Consider the following 19,948-nt stretch of genomic DNA (forward strand, 5'->3'; position numbering starts at 1 on the left):
GGTAAAATAGGATATCATTTACAAACCTTCTGAATTGTTTCCATCATTTTCTTTATATACATTAAACAATTGATAATGATAGAAATGATAGATTTTTCCATAAATATATTTATGTTCGTTTTTGGTTTTTATTTTCTTACAAAGAAAAAAAAATTGTTCGAATGCTCAAGGGGCCTAAAATTAAAAAAAAAAAAAAAAAAGAAGCAGAAGAAGAAAAAAAAATTAAAGAAAAAAAAAAACCCGGAAGTAATAATAGAGTTATTAAACTCTCTTTGGTTTGAGGAGCAGCGCCCTCTGGCGGCGGCGCGGAGAAGCACTGAGTACGTAACTTGTAATTGTGTGTGTGTGTGTGTGTGTGTGTGTGTGTGAGTGAGAGAGAGAGAGAGAGAGGGAGAGGGAGAGAGAGAGAGAGAGAGCGGGGCGGGGAGGCGAGGCGACGATCTGCTTGCTAGCACCGTGCCGCCCGAACTCAAACTGTAAGCAGCAGCGCAGCTCCATCGCTTAGCTACACGGAAACGCCAACGCAGGAGCGGCGACGTCTTTCTCTCTGTGCAGGTAACACAGCCATGTTTCACACATTTACCGCGTTTTCACAAAGCGCATGAAACGCACATTTAGGACGCTCGCTTTGCACCATGCGTTCGCTGCTTTTTTTTTTTTTCTCCAGGATTTCCGTGAGCTTTTTTCCGAGTGCAGATGGTCCGGTGGTGGAAACGTAGTACGTCATTAAAATGGCGCCAAAAGATTAAGTTCATGGGGCAATAAAATCCCGTCCTATACAAATATTAGCATGATGTGACCTCCACACTGCGCTTAGACGGAATTTCCTCCATGAGAGAGGCGAGGATTTGTGCAGTTATAGTGCAGCTAACAGAGAGAGAGAGAGAGAGAGAGAGAGGCTGCCTGCCTGCCTGGTGTGTTTGTGCCAACTCAGATGTGATAGAGCTCCAGCTTTGCTCTCACATCAGCCACAACAACACATTTGTGGCGCATTAAAACTCAGGTGTAAACTTGTTTGGCCACAGCGCTGTGAAAGCCACATAAACACAGCGGCGGCTGCTGTTGTTTATTTTCCTTTAAATCCTGAACCTGTGTGTGTGTGTGTGTATGTGTGAGTGTGTGTGTGTGTGTGCAGAGTTGGCGTTAGTTTGACTCCTGGCTTGGTGTCTGTCAGCGCTAAATAATCGCACGGTGCTGTTAGACCCCAGCCCTGCACTGACCAGTGACCCGACATGGGAGCACTTCTGTCTCACTGGCTCTTGCAGAGTCACTTTTAATAATTTGTTTACTAAACAACCCCAGGCTGAAGTAACGTTAGACGAGCTCCGGCGAATACGCACATTTCTCCATGTTCTTCTTTAAGTTGCCTGAAGCTAATTGTATGACCGATTTTATTCCCAACTCTTTATGCACGGGATATTTTCTACGAAAAAAAATGCAAATCGTATTGAAATGTTGTTTTTTAAAATAGGAATTAATGTTGTTGCTAATTTTGGTCGGGCATCGTAACGGGCAGCTATGGCTGTGTCAGGGGGCGTGGCCTTTTAGAAATCTTTCGCTGTGTCTGTTTTTAGCAAGGAAGCCTTTAGCACCGATCTGAACATTTAACGGTTTATTTCTTAAACTTTGCTTTAATTCACTTCTGAGTTATGTGTATCGTGTTGTGTTTGTGTTTGATGGACCACGTGACTCTATTTTTTTGTTTTTTTAAAACTCATATTTGGGAATAATAAGGCTTTTCCAAACTCTGGACTAACGGAGACTGATGCTTTTCCCCTGCGGGTTTGTAAACAGCGGCTTTGGCCGAAACATCAGCGCGAGACCGCTGTTTTATCCTGGTAATGATGGTTATAGATTATGACGTCATCCGGCCGCTGTAGCCAATAGTCGGCTCGCCGAAGGGTCACGTGATCCAGTCAAACTGTTCCCGCTGTTTGTGATGTGCAGAATAAACTGGATGTGTGTTTTTTTTTTAATGCAATTAAATTTAGACTCTGTATTTTAATTATAACTTATAATGCGTTTATTGAAATGACTACAATCTATTAACAGGTAGGTCTGCTTATAATAACAACAATAATAACAACAACAACAATATTATTATTATTATTATTATTATTATTATTATTATTATACATTATAAGTGATTATGATGTCCATATTTTATCTACAACATAAAAATGAATAGTTTATTTAAAACGACCTCCATCAATAGACATGTAAGTTTGTTTATAACTATAATAATAATAATAATAACTTCATGGGTACATTTAAGTTTTACCAGTGTTAGGGTTACAAAAAAGATTTTCAATACTTTAAAAATATGATATTCCTTAAGATCTGGCACAGATGAATTTGTACATTTTATTGCCACTTTTAATATATTTAATGAAATATTTGTAATGTAGTTATTCTGAATAAAAACTTTGCTCTTAAGAACTTTATCGCTCCCATTAAATTTTTTATTTTTTTTAATTTTAAATAAGTATTCTAAATCCTGTATCCATGTTTGACTCATAACTTTAATAAACTTTAACTTTAATAATATGTTTATTGAAATATTGCCGATGTAAGAAACAATCTAATCACATGCAGGATTATTTCTTCTTCGTATCACTATTATTATTATTATTATTATTATTATTATTATGTATACTCTGTGAGCTGTAAATAAAACTGTAATAACTGTAAACTTTATGCATTTATCTGTACACTTAAGTGTGTTTTAGGATGAGGTATAAAAACAGTAAAAAGAAAAAGTAATATTTCTAAAACTACACCACTTTTATGACTTGTGATTTTAAGTGAAAGAGTAAGATTAGATTTGCAGCATGGGCCGTTATTCTGAATGACAGTTTTCTACCTGCAACTTTATCTTCTCCCTTAATATGACTCCATCTTACTCTAAAAATATTTGAGCGATTACATTTTGTTCACTATGTCGCAAGATAACAAACCGTATCTAATATACTGCTGTTTCTTTTTGTGCTAACTTTTGAATAAAACACTTTGCTCGGAGACTGACGCTCGTGTTTAAGGCTGTGTGTACAGTGAGTGCTGGTTTAAACTGAAACTGCAGTGCCATTCACTTAGTTTGTAATCATTGCAGTGAAACTAGTTTGGTGAGTTATTTGGAGAGGCGGCTGCTGACCATGAAGCGAAGCCGTGTTCCCAGCACCAGCGAGGAGTCCGATAATGGAAGTAAGCACTTTCTGTTTTCATTTTCATCTTTCTTTTTCTTTTCTAACACACTTTCCTCTCTCTGCATATCCTTCTCCTCTTTTCTTCTCTTTTTCTGCTTTCTTTCTTTTCCTTTTCTGCTCATGTTGTGTCCATCTCCCGTCTAATGATGGAGAAGGTTTTAACTTCTTATACTGCGCACTACATTTTGTATCTTTGTCATTATAATAGAGGAGGAAAGGTTAGAGGCTTTTCAAACCCACATGTGCATGAAGGGACATGAGAAGACGTGCACAAGCAGATGTGAAGGAAGTGAGCATCTTGACACAAACTCAGGTGAAGAGCCGGGTCAGGAGGTGTGATCAGTGCAGTCACTTCACAGACTCACTCTGTATGTTTCTGTATGTGTAGAGGTTTGGTGTTCTGCTTAACTCTGGACATACAGACAGTGATTAAGATCATTCAGCCAGTGAGTATGATCCTCTGTAGATGTCTTAATATCTCTGCTCAGTGTCACTGAGGTGTGGTAGGGTCATGGTTCCCAGCTCTTTCCTGGGATCCCCCACTTTATGACTTGTAAACTCCCCTGATCTGATGCACTTGATTCAAACTCTGGACTTGAATCAGCGGTGCTTAAACACACACAGTCTACTACAACGCCAGTTTAGTGTTTACCCTGCTGTGGCACACCAGCTTCAGCTTAAAAAATAAGTGTGTTGATTAGCTCACCCCCTGGTCAGTGATGTAATTGGAGCTACATACAACTATTAAAATATATAAGCATGTAAGAAAAGGACATTTCTGTCCAGATAGTAAAGAAAAAAAACAGAAAGGCAAAACCTGAGCCAAATAGCTGAATTTACAAAACCTGTTAATGAACCACACAGAGGTTAGTAGATGAGAACTTGAGCAGAAAAAAACTCCAGCAGAAAGATGACTAGCACGGGTGGCTGAACAGCAGGTGGTTTTCTAAAATGTTTTCAAAACCTGTGTGGAACTTTCCCAAGATGTCAAACTCGTCCAGTAGGAAATGCTAAAGTGCTGGAGGTCAGCTCGCTGTAATTTACAACTAGCATATCATGTGTTTATTCATAGATCCTTGCATTTTAGTAAGGCTAAATGTGAAGAGGAGTTCCAAGGGAATGTTTAGCATTTTGTTTTTAGGCATTGAGATTGTTCATATATTGAACAATTCATAAACATAGGTTATTTTAATGGTTTAAAATGACACATTTGGGAGTACTTTGCTTTGCCTTTTCATTATGAAGAGTTTTTATGTAACTTTATGACCGCATAGACTGCATACTGGACATCATGTTTTTTTGGTTGTGTTGGTTCATGGCTACGTTGATTTTCTTCTCTAGGTAATTGCACATCATGGTCTCAGATGTCAAACTCCCATCACAAGAGACGAGATGGGAAGAGACCGTCAGAGGTAACTCCCCCTCGATATGCTCTTGGCCAATTTTCTAATGTTTCTAGCCAATCACATTCTCATATCACTGTTGAATGTGTAATTGTATAGTTCTCTTATATTAATGGACTGAATGTTTTTGATGTCTCTGTGTCTCTCTTGCACTCTCTTGCGCTCTCTCTCTCTCTCTCTCTCTCTCTCTCTCTCTCTCTCAGGTGTTCAGGACTGATTTCATCACAGCGATGAAGCTTCACGACTCATACCAGCTCAATCCAGAGGATTATTACATTCTATCGGACCCATGGAGGCAGGAATGGGAAAAGGGAGTTCAGGTTCCCGTGAGCCCCGAGTCCATCCCCAAACCTGCAGTACGGTACGGCACTCAATACGACGCAATAATCAAATGCTTAATTAATGAACTGTGAGAGCCAGCTGTTATTTCTAATGTATATTAGAAATATACATTAGAAATGTATATTGTATACTGCGAGTCCATCCCCAAACCTGCAGTACGGTACGGCACTCAATACGACGCAATAATCAAATGCTTAATTAATGAACTGTGAGAGCCAGCTGTTATTTGCCAGATGTTGTTGACAGTAATATCATTATATCTGGTGGATTTAATGGTTCAAAGTGAGTTAGACTTCACTTTAACACTTCACTTTAACACACAGCCCAAAGAAATATAAATCAGCATACATATCAGATTTGAGTCATTTCTTTTTGTCAGAATCGTATAGATAGTTAAATGGTTGTCCTGGTGATGATGATATAACTAGTCTTACTCATAGTTGTATATCACGACTGAAAAGTTTTATAGATAAACATCTTGAGTCTAGACTAGGAGTTGTTAGCATGTAGGGAAAAAAAACTGCAGCAGAGGAGATGAATGTATGGAGAAAAAAAACTGGCTGTAGTTCAGCACAACTGCTGTAGCAGATTATCTGTTGCAGTTTATCCAATCACATGCAAGTTATTTAGCTGAAGGCGGGGCATTAGACCAGACACTAGCTACAGGGCTTGAGACATTAGATAAGAATGGGAAAAGTTATCACAGAGTTTTCATTTTATTTATCCTCTTGAGTCTGGTTAGCGAACTAATGTCATGGCTCGTTTTAAGGACAAAGGGACAGAGACGTATGTGTTTATTCTCCCCGTGTCAAATTCAATACATACGTCTCTGTGCTAGTGTGAACTGCTAATGTGAAGCATCGCTATAAAATGAAACGGTCACTTCAAACTGCCTTATTTATACCCATGAACTAATCAATAATAGTGAAAAAATAAAAGGTGACGGTTGTCACCGTTCAGACATGTTAGGTGTTTATTTAGATGTTTGTAAGCAAGGAATATTGTGTAACTGGACCTTGGCAGACTTTAGCTGAATACCCTGTGATCTAGACTTTTATTACTTCAGGTTCTGCTTAAGGTAAACAGTTTGAAATCTTTTAAGTCAGAGTGTGAACATCACTGATTACAGAGGAGGACACTGGCCTTCAACCACTGCACATGAATAACCACAAATAAAATGAGATTAAATGAACTCTTATGGAGATTAAATGAATCAAGAATGATCAATACCTGAAACAAAACTTGCATTAGTTAGCTTGCAGAAGTTTAGTTACATTTCTGAAGACGTGGGAAGTTGTGAAGGATTTCATCCACTAAAACACATTTTAACAGTGATGAACTGTGTTTTAGCATGAATGACCAAATAACAAGAAATAATACTAATCTTAATAAATACACTTTTTTTATTTCTCTCTTGTAGTGTTGTGGCTGAGAAATCATCCAGTTTGTTGTTCACGCGACCGAAGAAGCTGATTCGCTCATGGGGTCCAGAGGCGTCAGTGTTGGGGTACGTGGGTATCGGGACGCTCTCTGAGGGGACGTGCCGTTATGACCTGAACGAGGAAGACGTCGCCTGGCTGGAGGTGGCTAACAGAGAGTTCAATCAAATGGGTGAGTGTGTTTTAAACCGTATCTTTTCTGAATCATTGTGTTACTCCAACACAACCCAGTTCTACTCCTGGAAACTGATCTCTCTGCAGAATAGGCATGTGTGGATATTAAATGCTTGGATCACAATTATTACCTGTCCATTTAACAGAGTTAACAAATAAAAAAGAGCTAAAAAGAAGGTAAGGAGTTAAAAATATTACTACAAAAACCACTTTACCTGTTTAGTATTTTAAGTGAAAAGGAATCTTGCATCACGTTCTGTGCTTAGAGTAAAACGACTAGAATCTTTAGATAGATTTTGCTCTAGTGACAGACCAGCAACACAAACATGGCTGTAAATCAGAACAGTAAAGACATTTTTTAGTTATGAGACAGGTAGTTAACCTATGTTTAAGGTGTTAAGGTTTGTCCACCTTCTTTTAGAGTGCTCTGGTTTAAGGCAAATTGAAATGCAAACACAAGTGAGTCTTCATGCCTTTTAAGGAAAAGTGACAGAGCTGAGCTCTGGAAATTTTGTGGCCTAAAAAAATTAACACAGAAGTCTAAAATATAGAAACTAAAAAAAAAAATCTATTACATAAGGAGCAATGCCCTGTTATAGGAAAATAATTAACAACAGGGTGCTGTGATGCGGCAATTTCAGAGTTAATTATTTCCTTACAACAGCATGTCATGAAGTGTTTATTCCTCTCTCTTGAAGTTATAAGACAAAAACACACCTTGTCATACCACTAAGAGTCCACAAAGCACAAACTCCTCTGTCCTTTAGAATGACAGGAAACTTAATGACTACTAACACTGGAGACTCCTTATATAAATTAAACATCTCCTTACAGAAAGTTTCATAACGCTTTCTGACCAATCAGATTCAAGAATTAAACAGCACTGTTGCGTAAGTGACAATATTGCACTGTTTAAGGTATCTGTAACCTGTAACCTTTCATTGAGTTATGGGATTGCCCTCAGTCAGAAGGACATATGTGAACCTTAGAAGACTGGTTTCCTTATCAGACTTTATATCCGGAATGCAAGCAGACAGTGTTTTCTCAGATCAGCATTATAAACAGAACAAGAAGGATTAAAAAGTGTACTTGTGTATTGTGTTAAAGTAAAGGTATGCATGTTAAAACACAGTTGTGTTTAAAAGCCAGGTGTGTCCGTGTCCTGTCCTCAGGCATGCAGCTGCTGGACGAGAACACCATGGAGAGACTCATGGAGGAGTTTGAGCGCCGTTGCTATGACAATATGAGCCATGCAATGGAAACGGAGGAGGGGCTTGGGATCGAGTATGATGAGGACGTGGTGTGTGACGTCTGTCAGTCGCCTGACGGAGAAGACGGCAACGAGATGGTGTTTTGTGACAAGTGCAACATATGTGTGCATCAGGTGTGTGTGTGCGTGTGTGTGTGCTTGTGTGTGTGTGTGTCTGGAAGACACAGAGAGAGACTTGCAAGAGAAACTTTAAAAGACTGAATTGAACTTTTAATTAGGAAAAATGTTTAATGAGTTGCATTCCAGTTAAATAACAGATGTCTTGTCAATAATTAATACAAAACAGCTGTGATTTGCCTTTTTTTTGTTTGTTTAAAAAATAAGCAAATTGGATTATAGTGCTTAATTCAACCACGGCTTTCAAAAAGTCCAGTTCTTCTGGCTTGTCATAGGATTTCCAAACAGTTTAAAATGCATCATTCTGCATTTTAATTCCATATTTTAGTAACGAAACAAGTCCATTAGAAACATATTATTAAACATAAACATCCTCAACTGGAGATCTCTGGAACAATATGCCTTCGAGACATTATGTGCTGTGTGTGTGTGAGTGAGAGGGTGTGCCAGCCATATGCTAGTCAGTATGTGTGCATGGGAAGTGTGTGTGTGTGTGTTTGCTCAGGCTTACGGAACATTTTGTGACTGTTTGTGTTTGTAATGTATGTGTGTGTTTATAAGAGTGTGTATGACTAGTGTCACGCTTTTTTCTGCAGGCGTGTTATGGCATCCTGAAGGTTCCAGAAGGCAGCTGGCTGTGCCGGACATGCGCGCTGGGCATCTCACCAAAATGCCAGCTCTGCCCAAAGAAAGGCGGAGCCATGAAACCCACCCGCAGTGGCAGCAAGTGGGTGCATGTGAGCTGTGCCCTGTGGATACCGGAGGTATAGACACAATGTGCTATAATGCACACCATAATATAGTACAGTTTTAATGAACTCTGATCCACCGTTCATCTAATAAAGGCCAACACTGTATATTGCTTTAAAGAAAGTTCTTAATATGCAGAATTAGTACATGATATTTTTCCACTTTATATAAAAGGAATGGACTTCTGGGAAGAATAAAATAAATTAGAGTAATGTCCACAAAAATCTCTGTAGTATATATTTTTAGATATTTTTCTGTTTCGAAAACCATTTCACCTTCATGTTTGGGCTGAGAATTTAAAATGCAGTGCTGCAAGTACAAATTGACTCTTTATGCATCTGTCATCTTTTTAATTTCTTTCCAGGGTTACCACTTTCTCATTTTAATACTTGTTTAAAAAAATACCCTAGGGTAAATGCATTTCCATACGGACTGTCAGGATGAATGTTTAAATACTAGAATTTGCTTGGTGTGCAGTGAGTGCTGTTGTACATTACTACTGTTGACATATTTACACAGTCCAGAACATAAATGATTATCAGTGCAAGAGATAAAATCTGAAGAGAAGGTCAGGACGCATTTAAGAATAGACCTTTCACATGTATACTACCACGAAGTTATGTAATACTTACGAAAATAACGTAATACATATATACACTAGATACCACAATACATACCACCTTAACAGGAGTCAATGTAATACAAAACATTGGAACTGCAATACTCAACATCTTCTGTCCTGAAAACTTTGTTTTACCTCCAAATAAGTACTGATCAGACTTTTCTCTTTGTCTCTCACACACTCCAGGTGAGCATAGGTAACCCAGAGAAGATGGAGCCCATTACGAGCGTGTCTCAGATCCCTAATAACCGATGGGCTCTAATCTGCTGTCTGTGTAAAGAGAAGACCGGAGCTTGCATACAGGTAAAACATGACGCATGAGGTCTAAACAGCTGGATGTGCAAAAAGGATGTGGATTTTTAAACTTATTAATACATAATCAGGGGTGGACAGATCGTAAATTCATTAGCAAGCCCACCAGGTGTGTTTAGCTTCGAGTTCATGTATTTCTCTTTCTCTCTTTACATTTTTATGACAGTAACATTTTGGCTATGAGCTGTGGTGTCCTTGCATTGCACATAAACTGTATTCTTCAGTTCTGGTCACATCATTATTTTAGTTTTATGACAGTTTTCCAATGCCCTGTTTAATGTTTTTCTCAGTTTAGACACTGTTTCCACATGCCTGCATGTTGCTGATTTGTAAAGGGAAAAAAGATTATCTATAAGATTAAGATTAAGATTCAACTTTTATCGCCATTGTGCAGAGTACGAGTACAGAGCCGATGCGAGCAAATGTGTACAATTATTAAAATTTGTTCTTACTGATGGCCAGAATGTGTCCTCAGGTGGTGTGTTTAGTTTAGCGGAAGGCAAGATTTGGGAACAAGTAGCATTTGATAGTATTGCGTAGCATGACAATGTAAAATGTGAACCAACTGGAGTGTCTTATGTTTAAACATGCATGTTTAACTCAGTAGTGTCTTTGCTTATTTCTTTTGTTGGTAGAAGGGAGAGGAAAAACGCTGGTAGCTAATATATCAGCAGCCTACAGAACCTGCTTGTCCACTGTGCAGCTATAACTAGAAAACTGATAGCCTGAAGATGTAATCAGCTTGTCCCAGGTGCCCGAGTTAGTGATTTGTCCACCCCGTTAATAATAATACAAGACATTTAGTACTGCAGTTTAAAATATTAACTGTGTAATACAAACCTGTGGTAGGAATTCCTTCCCTCTTGTCTCTTTACTCAAGTTTGATACCATTCGTTAACAGGAATTTTACTAATACAGCATTTTGTAGTGTGCAGATTGATTTGTGTATGGATTGTTTATTTTTTCTTCCTTTTCTCTTATCATTTCCACATTTCCCCTTATCTTTTCTCCTTTCCTCCTTCCTCTTTGCCTCCAGTGCTCAGCTAAGAGCTGCCGTGTGGCCTTCCATGTTACCTGCGGCCTGCAGCATGGCCTGAAAATGAACACCATCCTGACGGATGAGGACGAGGTCAAGTTCAAATCCTACTGTCCCACACACTCGGGTATGGACTGGCATGAGCAGAGTGGCGTGATAGATGATAAAGGGATTGCAGGGAGGGCGAAAGGAGCAGACGGAGCACGGCTCAGCGAAAGAAAGCTCCGCGTGCAGCAGCTGGAGGATGAGTTTTACAGATTCGTCAACATAGAGGAGGTCTCCAAACACCTGCATGTGCCACTGGAGAATGTGGATTTCCTGTTTCAATACTGGAAGTTGAAACGCAAATCAAACTTCAACCAGCCGCTCATTACACCCAAGCGAGAGGAAGAGGAAAGCCTCGCTCGGCGAGAACAGGAAGTGCTGCTTCGCAGGCTTCGCCTCTTTACCCACCTGCGACAAGACCTGGAGAGGGTATGTAGTGTCAGACTTTTTCAGTCCAAGGCCACGCCCCTTTCTCACGTGATAGTCAGGAAGCAGAGGGATTCTTTGTTTCATTAGACACCGAATGGAGAAAGTGAGGGAAGGATCCAGTGAGAAGTCAGAGCACTGAACAATCCCTGCCATACTCTATCTAAAGATTAGCAGCAGGCTTTTTCCATGAAGGTAGAAAGCACAGATTTGAAATAAACAGTACATTGCAGAATACCAGGAGCTTGAATGCTGCTTGATATTTGACGAAGTACAGGACTGCTTTGTCAAATGTGAGCCAGAAATTACAACTTTGCAGGCTGTTTAATTTGACAGCTAAACTGCTGTTGCGTTTTACAAGTGTTTCTACACCCGTTACACATATCAGTTCAAAGATTAGAAAAACTAATTCATCTTCAGTAAGTGCTTTATCCTGGTCAGGGGATCTGGAGTCCATCCCAAGAAAACTGGGCACAAGGCAGGACTACAGCCTGAACACCGATCAAGTTCAAGTTCATGATGCTTTATTGGCGAAACAAACTGTGTAACATTGGTATTGCCAAAGCTTGTGTGTGTGTGAGTGTATAAACTATTGAAAATACAGGTGAAGGGAAACAGTTATGTTACTAGTAGTAATAAGGCAAAAAAAATCAAAAGAACACAGATTAAGGCTTGTAATAATAATAAGAAGAAGAAAAAGAAGAAATAGATTGGCAGATGAATCAGTAAGGTTTGTTGATAGTGTGTATGAGTGTGTGGTCACTCAGTGTCCCTCTGATGGTGGCAGATGAGGATGTACTGTGCTGCCAGTCTCTAACACTCTTTGTGTTCCATTGCAGGTCTCAGAAAAACTGCAAGTTTGTATTTTTTTTCCATTTCAGGAATCTGTGTACAGTGTTTTCAGGCCCTGAAATTAGCTCAGTTCTTTGCCTTTTGCTTAAAATGAAACTGATACTCTCGTATGCAGTTTTGTGTGTTGGGTTGGTTTTCAGTGCAGTTTACTTCATGGTCAGCTAAGGGGCTCTAAAAATTTCAAACTGCTCCTCTAATAAATGGGACACATTCTGAGGGTCAGCATGTGTGAAAGATCTCAGTTGTATGTATGTAACCGATCTACTGATTCCATCTGTGAATATTATTTGGACTGCTTGTGCAAAAAGTGTGCTTTTAACTTCCTGCATTTAGGAAGTGTATCTAATGAAGGCATTTAAACACCCAGAATGTAATATTGTCAGATAGGCAGAGCCTGGCTACATAGCTGAAGTCATTAAACCTTTCTCTTGGGCTGCAAATTCCCCACATCACAGTCATTCCTCCTTTAAAAGTTGTAAGCGCTTCATCCTGTTCAGTCCATTACCATTATGCCTCACTTCACTGACCTGCAGGGTCTCGCTTAAAAGCTGTGGATGGAGCTTAATAGAGAATCAATGATGGTGTCGAGTCTCTAACCCTCACTTTAGTGCCTAATCATGTTTTGATTAGGAGACACTAATTCAAAGGAAGTAAGTAAACAACTCTGAATGTGGTTTTGTGGATAACCTTCAGCCTGGTTTTAGACAGATAAAGTAATGTCCTCCAGGGCCTCTTCTTTTTCTTCCTGGTTGTGTGCATCTCACAATGTTTAAACACAGCGTTATGTAAATGTTATATCATGCCAGTATCTCTTGATTAAAAAAAAAAAAATTTGAGGTGTGCCCTCAGAATGTGATTAAGTATCAGTCAATCTCTTGAAGACTCCTTTACTCTTTTGCTTATTGACATTCTACCAGGGTGTAGTGTAATAGGTTAAGTGGGTGTAGGTTAAGGAAAATTGAATGTGTCCTTTTTGGTCCCTTGTTGCTGTAAACCCTGTTGAGGCTCGGAGTTCTTAAATTCTGCATTTTAAATCCTGTGCCTAGTCGGATCAGTGTACCTCCCAATCTTGAATAATGTAGGGTTCCTGTAGTGAGCTCCCAACTGTACTAGCACAGCTGTTCTACACTGAGGAAAGATTCCCTAAATGTGTTCTTTGGTCTGTCCCTCTGTCCCTCTTTCACATTTTTTGACTGTGATTGAACCTGAAAATTGAAACTACAGGAAGTGAACCAAACTGTGTATTTTTGGTTGCGCGCAGCATTTTTTGTAGATGCGAGCTGTTAAATTGAGCCAAAGGCCAGAGCTGTAGTGCTGCAGAAATTTAGTGCGTTCTGGATATTTTGTGTATGTGTGTATATATATATATATATATATATATATATATATATATATATATATATATATATATATATATATATATATTGTGTATATGCAGACGAAAATTTTTAAACCTAGTTATTTATATAATTATTTAATTGCTTATTTAGCTTATTGCTTATTCTGTGTTTTCCGTGCTTGGGTGATTTTTGGTGAATTCTACATTCACAAAGGTTTGTTTACATTTTTCCATTGCCATACTTCTGACCTAGGAATGAGCGTGTTTTGTTTAATTATGTGCAGTGTGAACCCAAATAAAACAAGCTAACAAATTAGCCAAAAGTATCAATTTCGCTCTGATTTGAACTCAGCAAACAGACTAATAGGTGTGGAAGTGCCCTAAAAATTTCTATATGAAACTGTACACCAGATTGTTTCCCTTTTAGGCAAGATTGCATCTAGAACCTCAGACCGTTAACTATTCAAAGAAGAGTTTAGGAGCCCACAAAAAAACAACACTGACCTTTATTATATGGATATTGTAGTATACTGCAGAATTAACTAACTGACAAGTCAATGAATATGCTGGTGCTCTGATAATCCTGACCCATCTCAGATGTTTCAGATGATGTTGTTCATTATGTAGCTATTTAATCATGGAGAATAGATACTTTTTAGGTACACTGACTGTGTGTCTTCACTCCTTGGCCATTTTATCAGGTACAGATAGGATATAGGTCACTTTTGTAGGTATATAATAACTGACTGTAGCACTTCTATTGGTGGAAAATGACCGTCATAGGATCACTGATACCATTAGTGTTGTGGAGCATTTTTAGCAGAACAGTGACGCTGACAGGGTAGTGGCACCAAGACCTTCAGGATGTTGTCAAACATAACATGCATAGTGCATTAGCTGGCAGGTACATAATGGTACTCATGCTGAACTGGCTCAAGAGTATAGTACTGATGAATAATTTTGAGCTAGTTGTGAGCGTGCTGCATACAGGGAAATATGTAAATGTGTGTGTGTGTCTGTGTGTGTGTGTGCAGGTGCGGAACCTGACCTACATGGTGACCCGTCGGGAGAAGATCAAACGCTCTGTGTGTCGAGTGCAGGAGCAGATTTTTCATCACCATGTCCGGCTGCTGGAGCAAGGAAGACTCTCTGGTGAGCCCCCTACTGCACCAGAGGACATATCACAACTAAAAGACCTGTTCAATTGCAGCATCTCATCACATTTAGTATCTTAACATCCCATTTTTAAAAAATTGAATTAAAAAAAAAAAGGTCTGCATAAGAACATGTGAAGGCCAGGGAGATGTCATTCAATCGAGTTTGCAACTGACTGAACAGAACAGAGAACTCAACTAAATTATAAAATTAATAATTTAAATAATAACAGATAGATGGAAATTACACTGATGTAACCTATATTTGCTGTCCCTTGAGACAAGTTTGTCTTACTCACATTTTCTCTATTCTTTTATCTCTTTCTTTTATGCACTCTCACCACTGTTCTTTTTCTCTTCCTTTACATATGTGCATTTAAGGCATATCTTCCACCAGGCAATTGGAGGAGGCCATGTTCTACTTCCGGGTCGCACCCTCCGCATCCACTTCCCCCCAACCTCTGAGAGGTCACACGGCTCAGAACAGCGCCACCGAGCTCTTGCAGAGGAAGAGTGTCCCACGTCACGGAGCCTCCAGACGAGGCCAGAACGAAGGGGATGAGTCCGCCAAGATGGACGCCTCCCTACTGAGTAAACTGTCCAGCTCAGAGGGGGTCCCAAATGCTGGCTGCGGTGGGAATGAAACTGCGAATGAGACAGAGCGGCCTGTAGGAGAGCGGAGGAAAAGGAGGAGGAGCAGGATTTGGGAGCAACTACCAGAGAGAAACAACCCAGGGTCAAAGGTCATAGATGAGACTGCACAGAACAGTATAATGGATCATAATGCAATGGTGATGTCTGATAGCAAAGCGGCGGAAATGAAAACTTCTGTTACAGTTCAGAATGTGTACAATGGTTCTCTTAGGAGGATGAATTCAAGTCAGCATCAGGGAAAGATGATGTCGGAAAAGGTGTCCAACGTTAAAAACTGGGGAAGTTTCCGCATTCCAAAACGAAGTGATGGCAAAGGAGCGGAAGGAGAGCAGGAAGGGGAGGGGAGGGACTTTACCCATTCTCATCCCATCAGATCTCTAGATGCAAGCCACACCCCCACCTCCCCTCCAATCAGAACTCGGCTAAGAACGGGCACGGAGAACCGGGACCTCGGCTCGGAGGCCGATCACAGCCAATCGGAGCAGAAGAAGAGATGCCACACCCAGCGACTTCGGAGTCATGACCCGGTGACACAGCGGTACGGCTCAGAGGTTTTGCGGCGTGGAGTTCTCGCGTCATGAATTGACACCGTGAAAACTTTATGTGAAGTTATGTGTCAAATAACTTTTTCTTGTGTAATCCAAATAAAAGCAGCACTTAGAGGAGCCGCATGTAAGATTTTCCTTTGCATTCTGATTTCATGCATTGGTTGCAGACATCAGATTTAGTGTTATTTACAAACAGTGAAGTATTTTGTTCCTGAATGGGTTCTTTAAACATCATTCCAGACTTGAGACATAACAGAACCAGACAGGCTGATCATACAGACACATTTATACTCAAATAGCTTGTTACTAGGTAAATTTATTGCTGTTATGAAAATACAGCAGATTTTGCTTCACCGTAATCTTACATGTAGCTCCTTTTAAGCTTCTGTTACCGGACAGGTATTTATTTTTCTATTTCATATCTTTCTTGATGCTGCTTCTTTTTATTTTGTACTTCATTTAGCTGGCTTTCCTTTATTTTTCTCTCGTTGCCTGCTACAATGCATAGTGCATATGACAAGGTCTCAAAGGCTGAATGCTAAGCTTGTAATCAAAGACAATGAAATTAGTTTAGCTAATTAGCTCATTTTTCTTTTAGATACCTGTCAGAAACAAAAACAAACATGATTTCCAGATCATGTCATTTTTTTCCGTGATATAAATTGCTTACAGCAGTAGTGTTGAACACTGGTCTGAATCAAGTGATGAAACTCGCTGATGTGTACAATCGTGACTAGCACTTAGTTCAGTAGGTTCCAGTTCAAGGCCTAGGGAATTCCTGCACTGCACAGATTTGTGTTTTTCTCACTCTGACATGCCTGTTAAACCCTTTAGCTGGTCGAGTCATGTGCGTAAAGTAGGAAAATATGATGTGCTGAGGCTCCTGGGATTGAGAACCACCACTGACTTGGTAACGTATATGCATACACTTTAGTGGTATTATGTCAAATAGGAAAATTTGTCCTGCATTCCACTTGTTTTCAACATGCCCTTGTTGACTTCCCTTCCTGATTTGGGGCAGGGTACGTGGGCGTACACACACCGATCAGCCATAGCATTAAAACCACCTGCCTAATATTGCGTAGATCCTCCTTGTGCCGCCAAAACAGCTCTGACCCATCGAGGCATGAACTCCACAAGACCTCTGAAGGTGTGCTGTGGTATCTGGCATCAAGACATTAGCAGCAGATCCTTTAAGTCCTGTAAGTTGCATAGATCAGACTTGTTTGTCCAGCACGTCCCACAGATCTGAGATCTGGGGAATTTGAAATCAACACCTTGAACTTGGTGTCATGTTTCTCAAACCATTCCTGAACAATTTTTGCAGTGTGTCAGGGCGCATTATCCTGCTGAAAAAGGCCACTACTATTAGGGAATACCGTTGCCATGAAGGGGTGTACTTGGTCTGCAACAATGTTTAGGTAGGTGGTACATGTCAAAGTAACATCCACATGAATGCCAAGACCCAAAGCTTCCCAGCAGAACATTGCCCAGAGCATCACACTGCCTCTGCCTGCTTGCTTTTTTCCCATAGTGCATCCTGCTGCCATCTGTTCTCCAGGTAAGCGACACACACACTCCCGGCCACATGTAAAAGAAAACATGATTCATCAGACCAGGCCACCTTCTTCTGTTGCTCCATGGTCCAGTTCTGATGCTCATGTGCACATTTTAGGCACTTTCATCGGTGGACAGAGGCCAGCATGGGCACTCTGACAAGTCTGCAGCTCCATACTCAGCAAGCTGTGATGCACTGTGTGTTCTGACACCTTTCTATCATAGCTAGCATTAACTTTTTCAGCAATTTGTGCTACTGTAGGGATTTTCTGTGGGATCGGATCAGACAGGATAGCCTTCACTCCCCATGCGCATCAGTGAGCCTTGGGCGCTCGTGATCCTGTTGCCAGTTCACCGGTTGTCCTTCCTTGGACCACTGTTAGTAGATACTAACCACTGCATACTGGGAACACCCCACAAGACCTGCTGTTTTGGAGATGCTCTGACCCAGTCGTCTAGCCATCACAATTTGCCCTGTCAAAGTCGCCTAGATCCTTATGCTTGCCCATTTTTCCTGCTTCCAACACATCAACTTCGAGAACTGGCTGTTCACTTGCTACCTAATATATCCCACCCCTTACAGGTGCCATTGTAACGAGATATTCACTTTACATGTCAGTGGTTTTAAGGTAATGGCTGATCAGTGTATATATCTCAGAATACACTCATCCTAGCAAGCACAATATACTAAAAGTGAGTCGCTTAGCAATTGTACTGTCTGTTTGCTTTAAACTATGCACATACTGGCCTTGCTAAGTAGCTGGCATTCTGACCAGCTAGATTAAAACCCAATTTGAATGCAGCAAATCATTATATATTTTGAAATATAAAGAATTTTATTGCTCCTGTTTGTTTTTAAACTACTTCACTCACGATTTCTTCACTTCTTCTGTTTTGAAATCAGAGTGGGGTACCTTTACCTTCTCTTCTCTCAATATCTCCTCATCACACCTTACCTGAATTCATAAAGTATTGGAACAACCATTTTTCATAAGGGGAAAAAGTCAAGGTGAAGTCGACGAGAGCATGTGGAAAATGTGTCGGAACATAGCCTTGGCCTTCCAGACTAGGCTCAAATAGTTATAAATGCTTAATTTTTTTAAACCAATAATCTCTGCATTTCTTTTCAGGGGTGGTTAGATTAATTCCAGGATCTCCCCATGAAACTGTATTTATGAATTAATTTATTTTATGTTTTTTTTTCTTTTTTCTTTTCCTATGTAAAGAGACTGTGGCGCTCTGTTTTGTCGTCATGGCATCTTTCTCTCCTCAGGTAATTCTTTATTTTGTGCACTTCTGTTTTCCCCAAAATAACAACCAAGCCTGATTCTTGACTATAAATTGTTTTACAACCGAGAGACAGCACTCACGGTGAAACCGCGTCCACCAGTAGACTTGTTTCAAGGACCCTGGCGCAAAAGTGTCTTCTTTGAGGGAAAAAAAAAATCCAAAATGCTTTCTTTGTCACATTTAAATATTTGTCTACACTTCATTCCTAAACATATTTTCAAATTATAGTAGTAGTAATAATAATAATAATAATAATCATAATAATAATAATAATGATGTTTAGTTGATCCCAGCATCATCAAATGTAATTTTTTGGGAGCATTTTTGTTTAATTCTTACGAAGCACTGTAACTTTAAGATCATCTTATCTGTGTGAGAACAGATTAAAAAGATGCTCGCCTCTTCAGAACCTTTACACTGATCTGGTGGGATCGATCCTTAATCATCAGTCGTCTCTCTGCTGTCCTTGTAACTAAATTTAACACACAGTACAACTAAAGACTGTGATCATTCTTCATTTAATCCACCTCAAATATTCTTTGACTTCATAAAATTAGGTTCAGAATGTATAAAAAGTGTCCTCCACTTAACATGGATTCATGTTGCACTAAGTTGTAAAGAATGATTCAGAGAAAGTTCAAATTTGTGCCACAAATGACTGAAATCATGACAATGAATTTTGGGACGTATTCGTAAACTTAAGCTTCACTACTTGTCAGCGTTGCCTTTGGTCAGTACAAAATTAGATTTGCACTTGGATGTTTTCTTTGTTTTTTGTTTGTTTGTTTGTTGTTTATGCTAATTGCGAGCAGACTTCTGAGAGGTCTGTGTTGATCTCGTGCCTGTGTGGCTTTGGTTAACATGTTGCACTAGAATAGAGCAATGCAGCGCAGCTTGACTATGTTCTCTAAAAAGTTATTTTTCACATACAAAGAGACCTTTTATATGAACATGTGCTGCTGTATTTTTTTGTTATGCATCTATTTTGTGAATAAACCCCTTTGAGATTAAACTGGCAAGTCTTTATTTAAGTGTTTTTTTTTATCCTTTTTTTTTTTTTAATCCAACAGGGGGTGCTGTTGCTCTAAGCCAATGTCTAAAATGACAGTCAAAGTAGTACACCATCAAAGGTATCCTTGATATACAGGGAAAAAAATTAAATCTAGTCCCCTTAATGGTTCTTGTCCTTGTGAAGGAAACCTTAAAGATTCTGTGTAGAACCCTACTACATAGAGAGTTACAAGTAGAACCCCTTTTTTTAGGAGGCCCACAACCCATTAACGATCCAAAAAATCCTAAGGATTTTCCTAAGGAACCAGGTCCTTGTCATGTTACTGAGAAACTATAAAGTGTAAGACTACTCTGTCCTGCGAACTTTCTCATGGTGGAAAACTTAAAGGAACTGCTTTACCGCT

At 39.6% G+C, this 19,948-nt stretch overlaps 1 protein-coding gene across 6 annotated transcripts; it reads left to right on the forward strand.

Moving 5' to 3' along the window:
- Window positions 1-366: 366 nt before the first annotated feature.
- Window positions 367-19,548, forward strand: jade1 (jade family PHD finger 1). Of its 6 annotated transcripts, none has more exons than XM_026944234.3 (12): window positions 367-555; window positions 3,110-3,201; window positions 3,412-3,516; window positions 4,545-4,615; window positions 4,810-4,967; window positions 6,369-6,559; window positions 7,734-7,945; window positions 8,545-8,712; window positions 9,507-9,623; window positions 10,669-11,142; window positions 14,365-14,482; window positions 14,866-19,548. In XM_026944234.3, the coding sequence occupies exons 2-12, from the start codon at window positions 3,153-3,155 to the stop codon at window positions 15,717-15,719; spliced, it is 2,517 nt and encodes an 838-aa protein (XP_026800035.2). In that variant the 5' UTR covers window positions 367-555; window positions 3,110-3,152; the 3' UTR covers window positions 15,720-19,548. The 6 variants fall into 6 exon arrangements, with proteins under 6 accessions (XP_026800035.2, XP_026800036.2, XP_053093373.1 ...); XM_053237398.1 differs by lacking the exon at window positions 367-555 and adding an exon at window positions 567-2,052; XM_026944235.3 differs by lacking the exon at window positions 3,412-3,516 and having other exon boundaries at window positions 368-555.
- Window positions 19,549-19,948: the final 400 nt, after the last annotated feature.

The sequence above is a fragment of the Pangasianodon hypophthalmus genome, chromosome 10 (assembly GCF_027358585.1).
Source record: "Pangasianodon hypophthalmus isolate fPanHyp1 chromosome 10, fPanHyp1.pri, whole genome shotgun sequence".
NCBI classification, from domain to species: Eukaryota; Metazoa; Chordata; class Actinopteri; order Siluriformes; family Pangasiidae; genus Pangasianodon; species Pangasianodon hypophthalmus.

Coding starts and splice junctions, on each gene's coding strand:
- jade1 (XM_026944234.3), top strand. CDS start 3,153: ATGAAGCGAAGCCGTGTTCCCAGCACCAGCGAGGAGTCCGATAATGGA. Junction 3,517..4,544: donor GCATCTTGACACAAACTCAG/GTGAAGAGCCGG, acceptor TTTCTTCTCTAG/GTAATTGCACATCATGGTCT. Junction 4,616..4,809: donor ATGGGAAGAGACCGTCAGAG/GTAACTCCCCCT, acceptor TCTCTCTCTCAG/GTGTTCAGGACTGATTTCAT.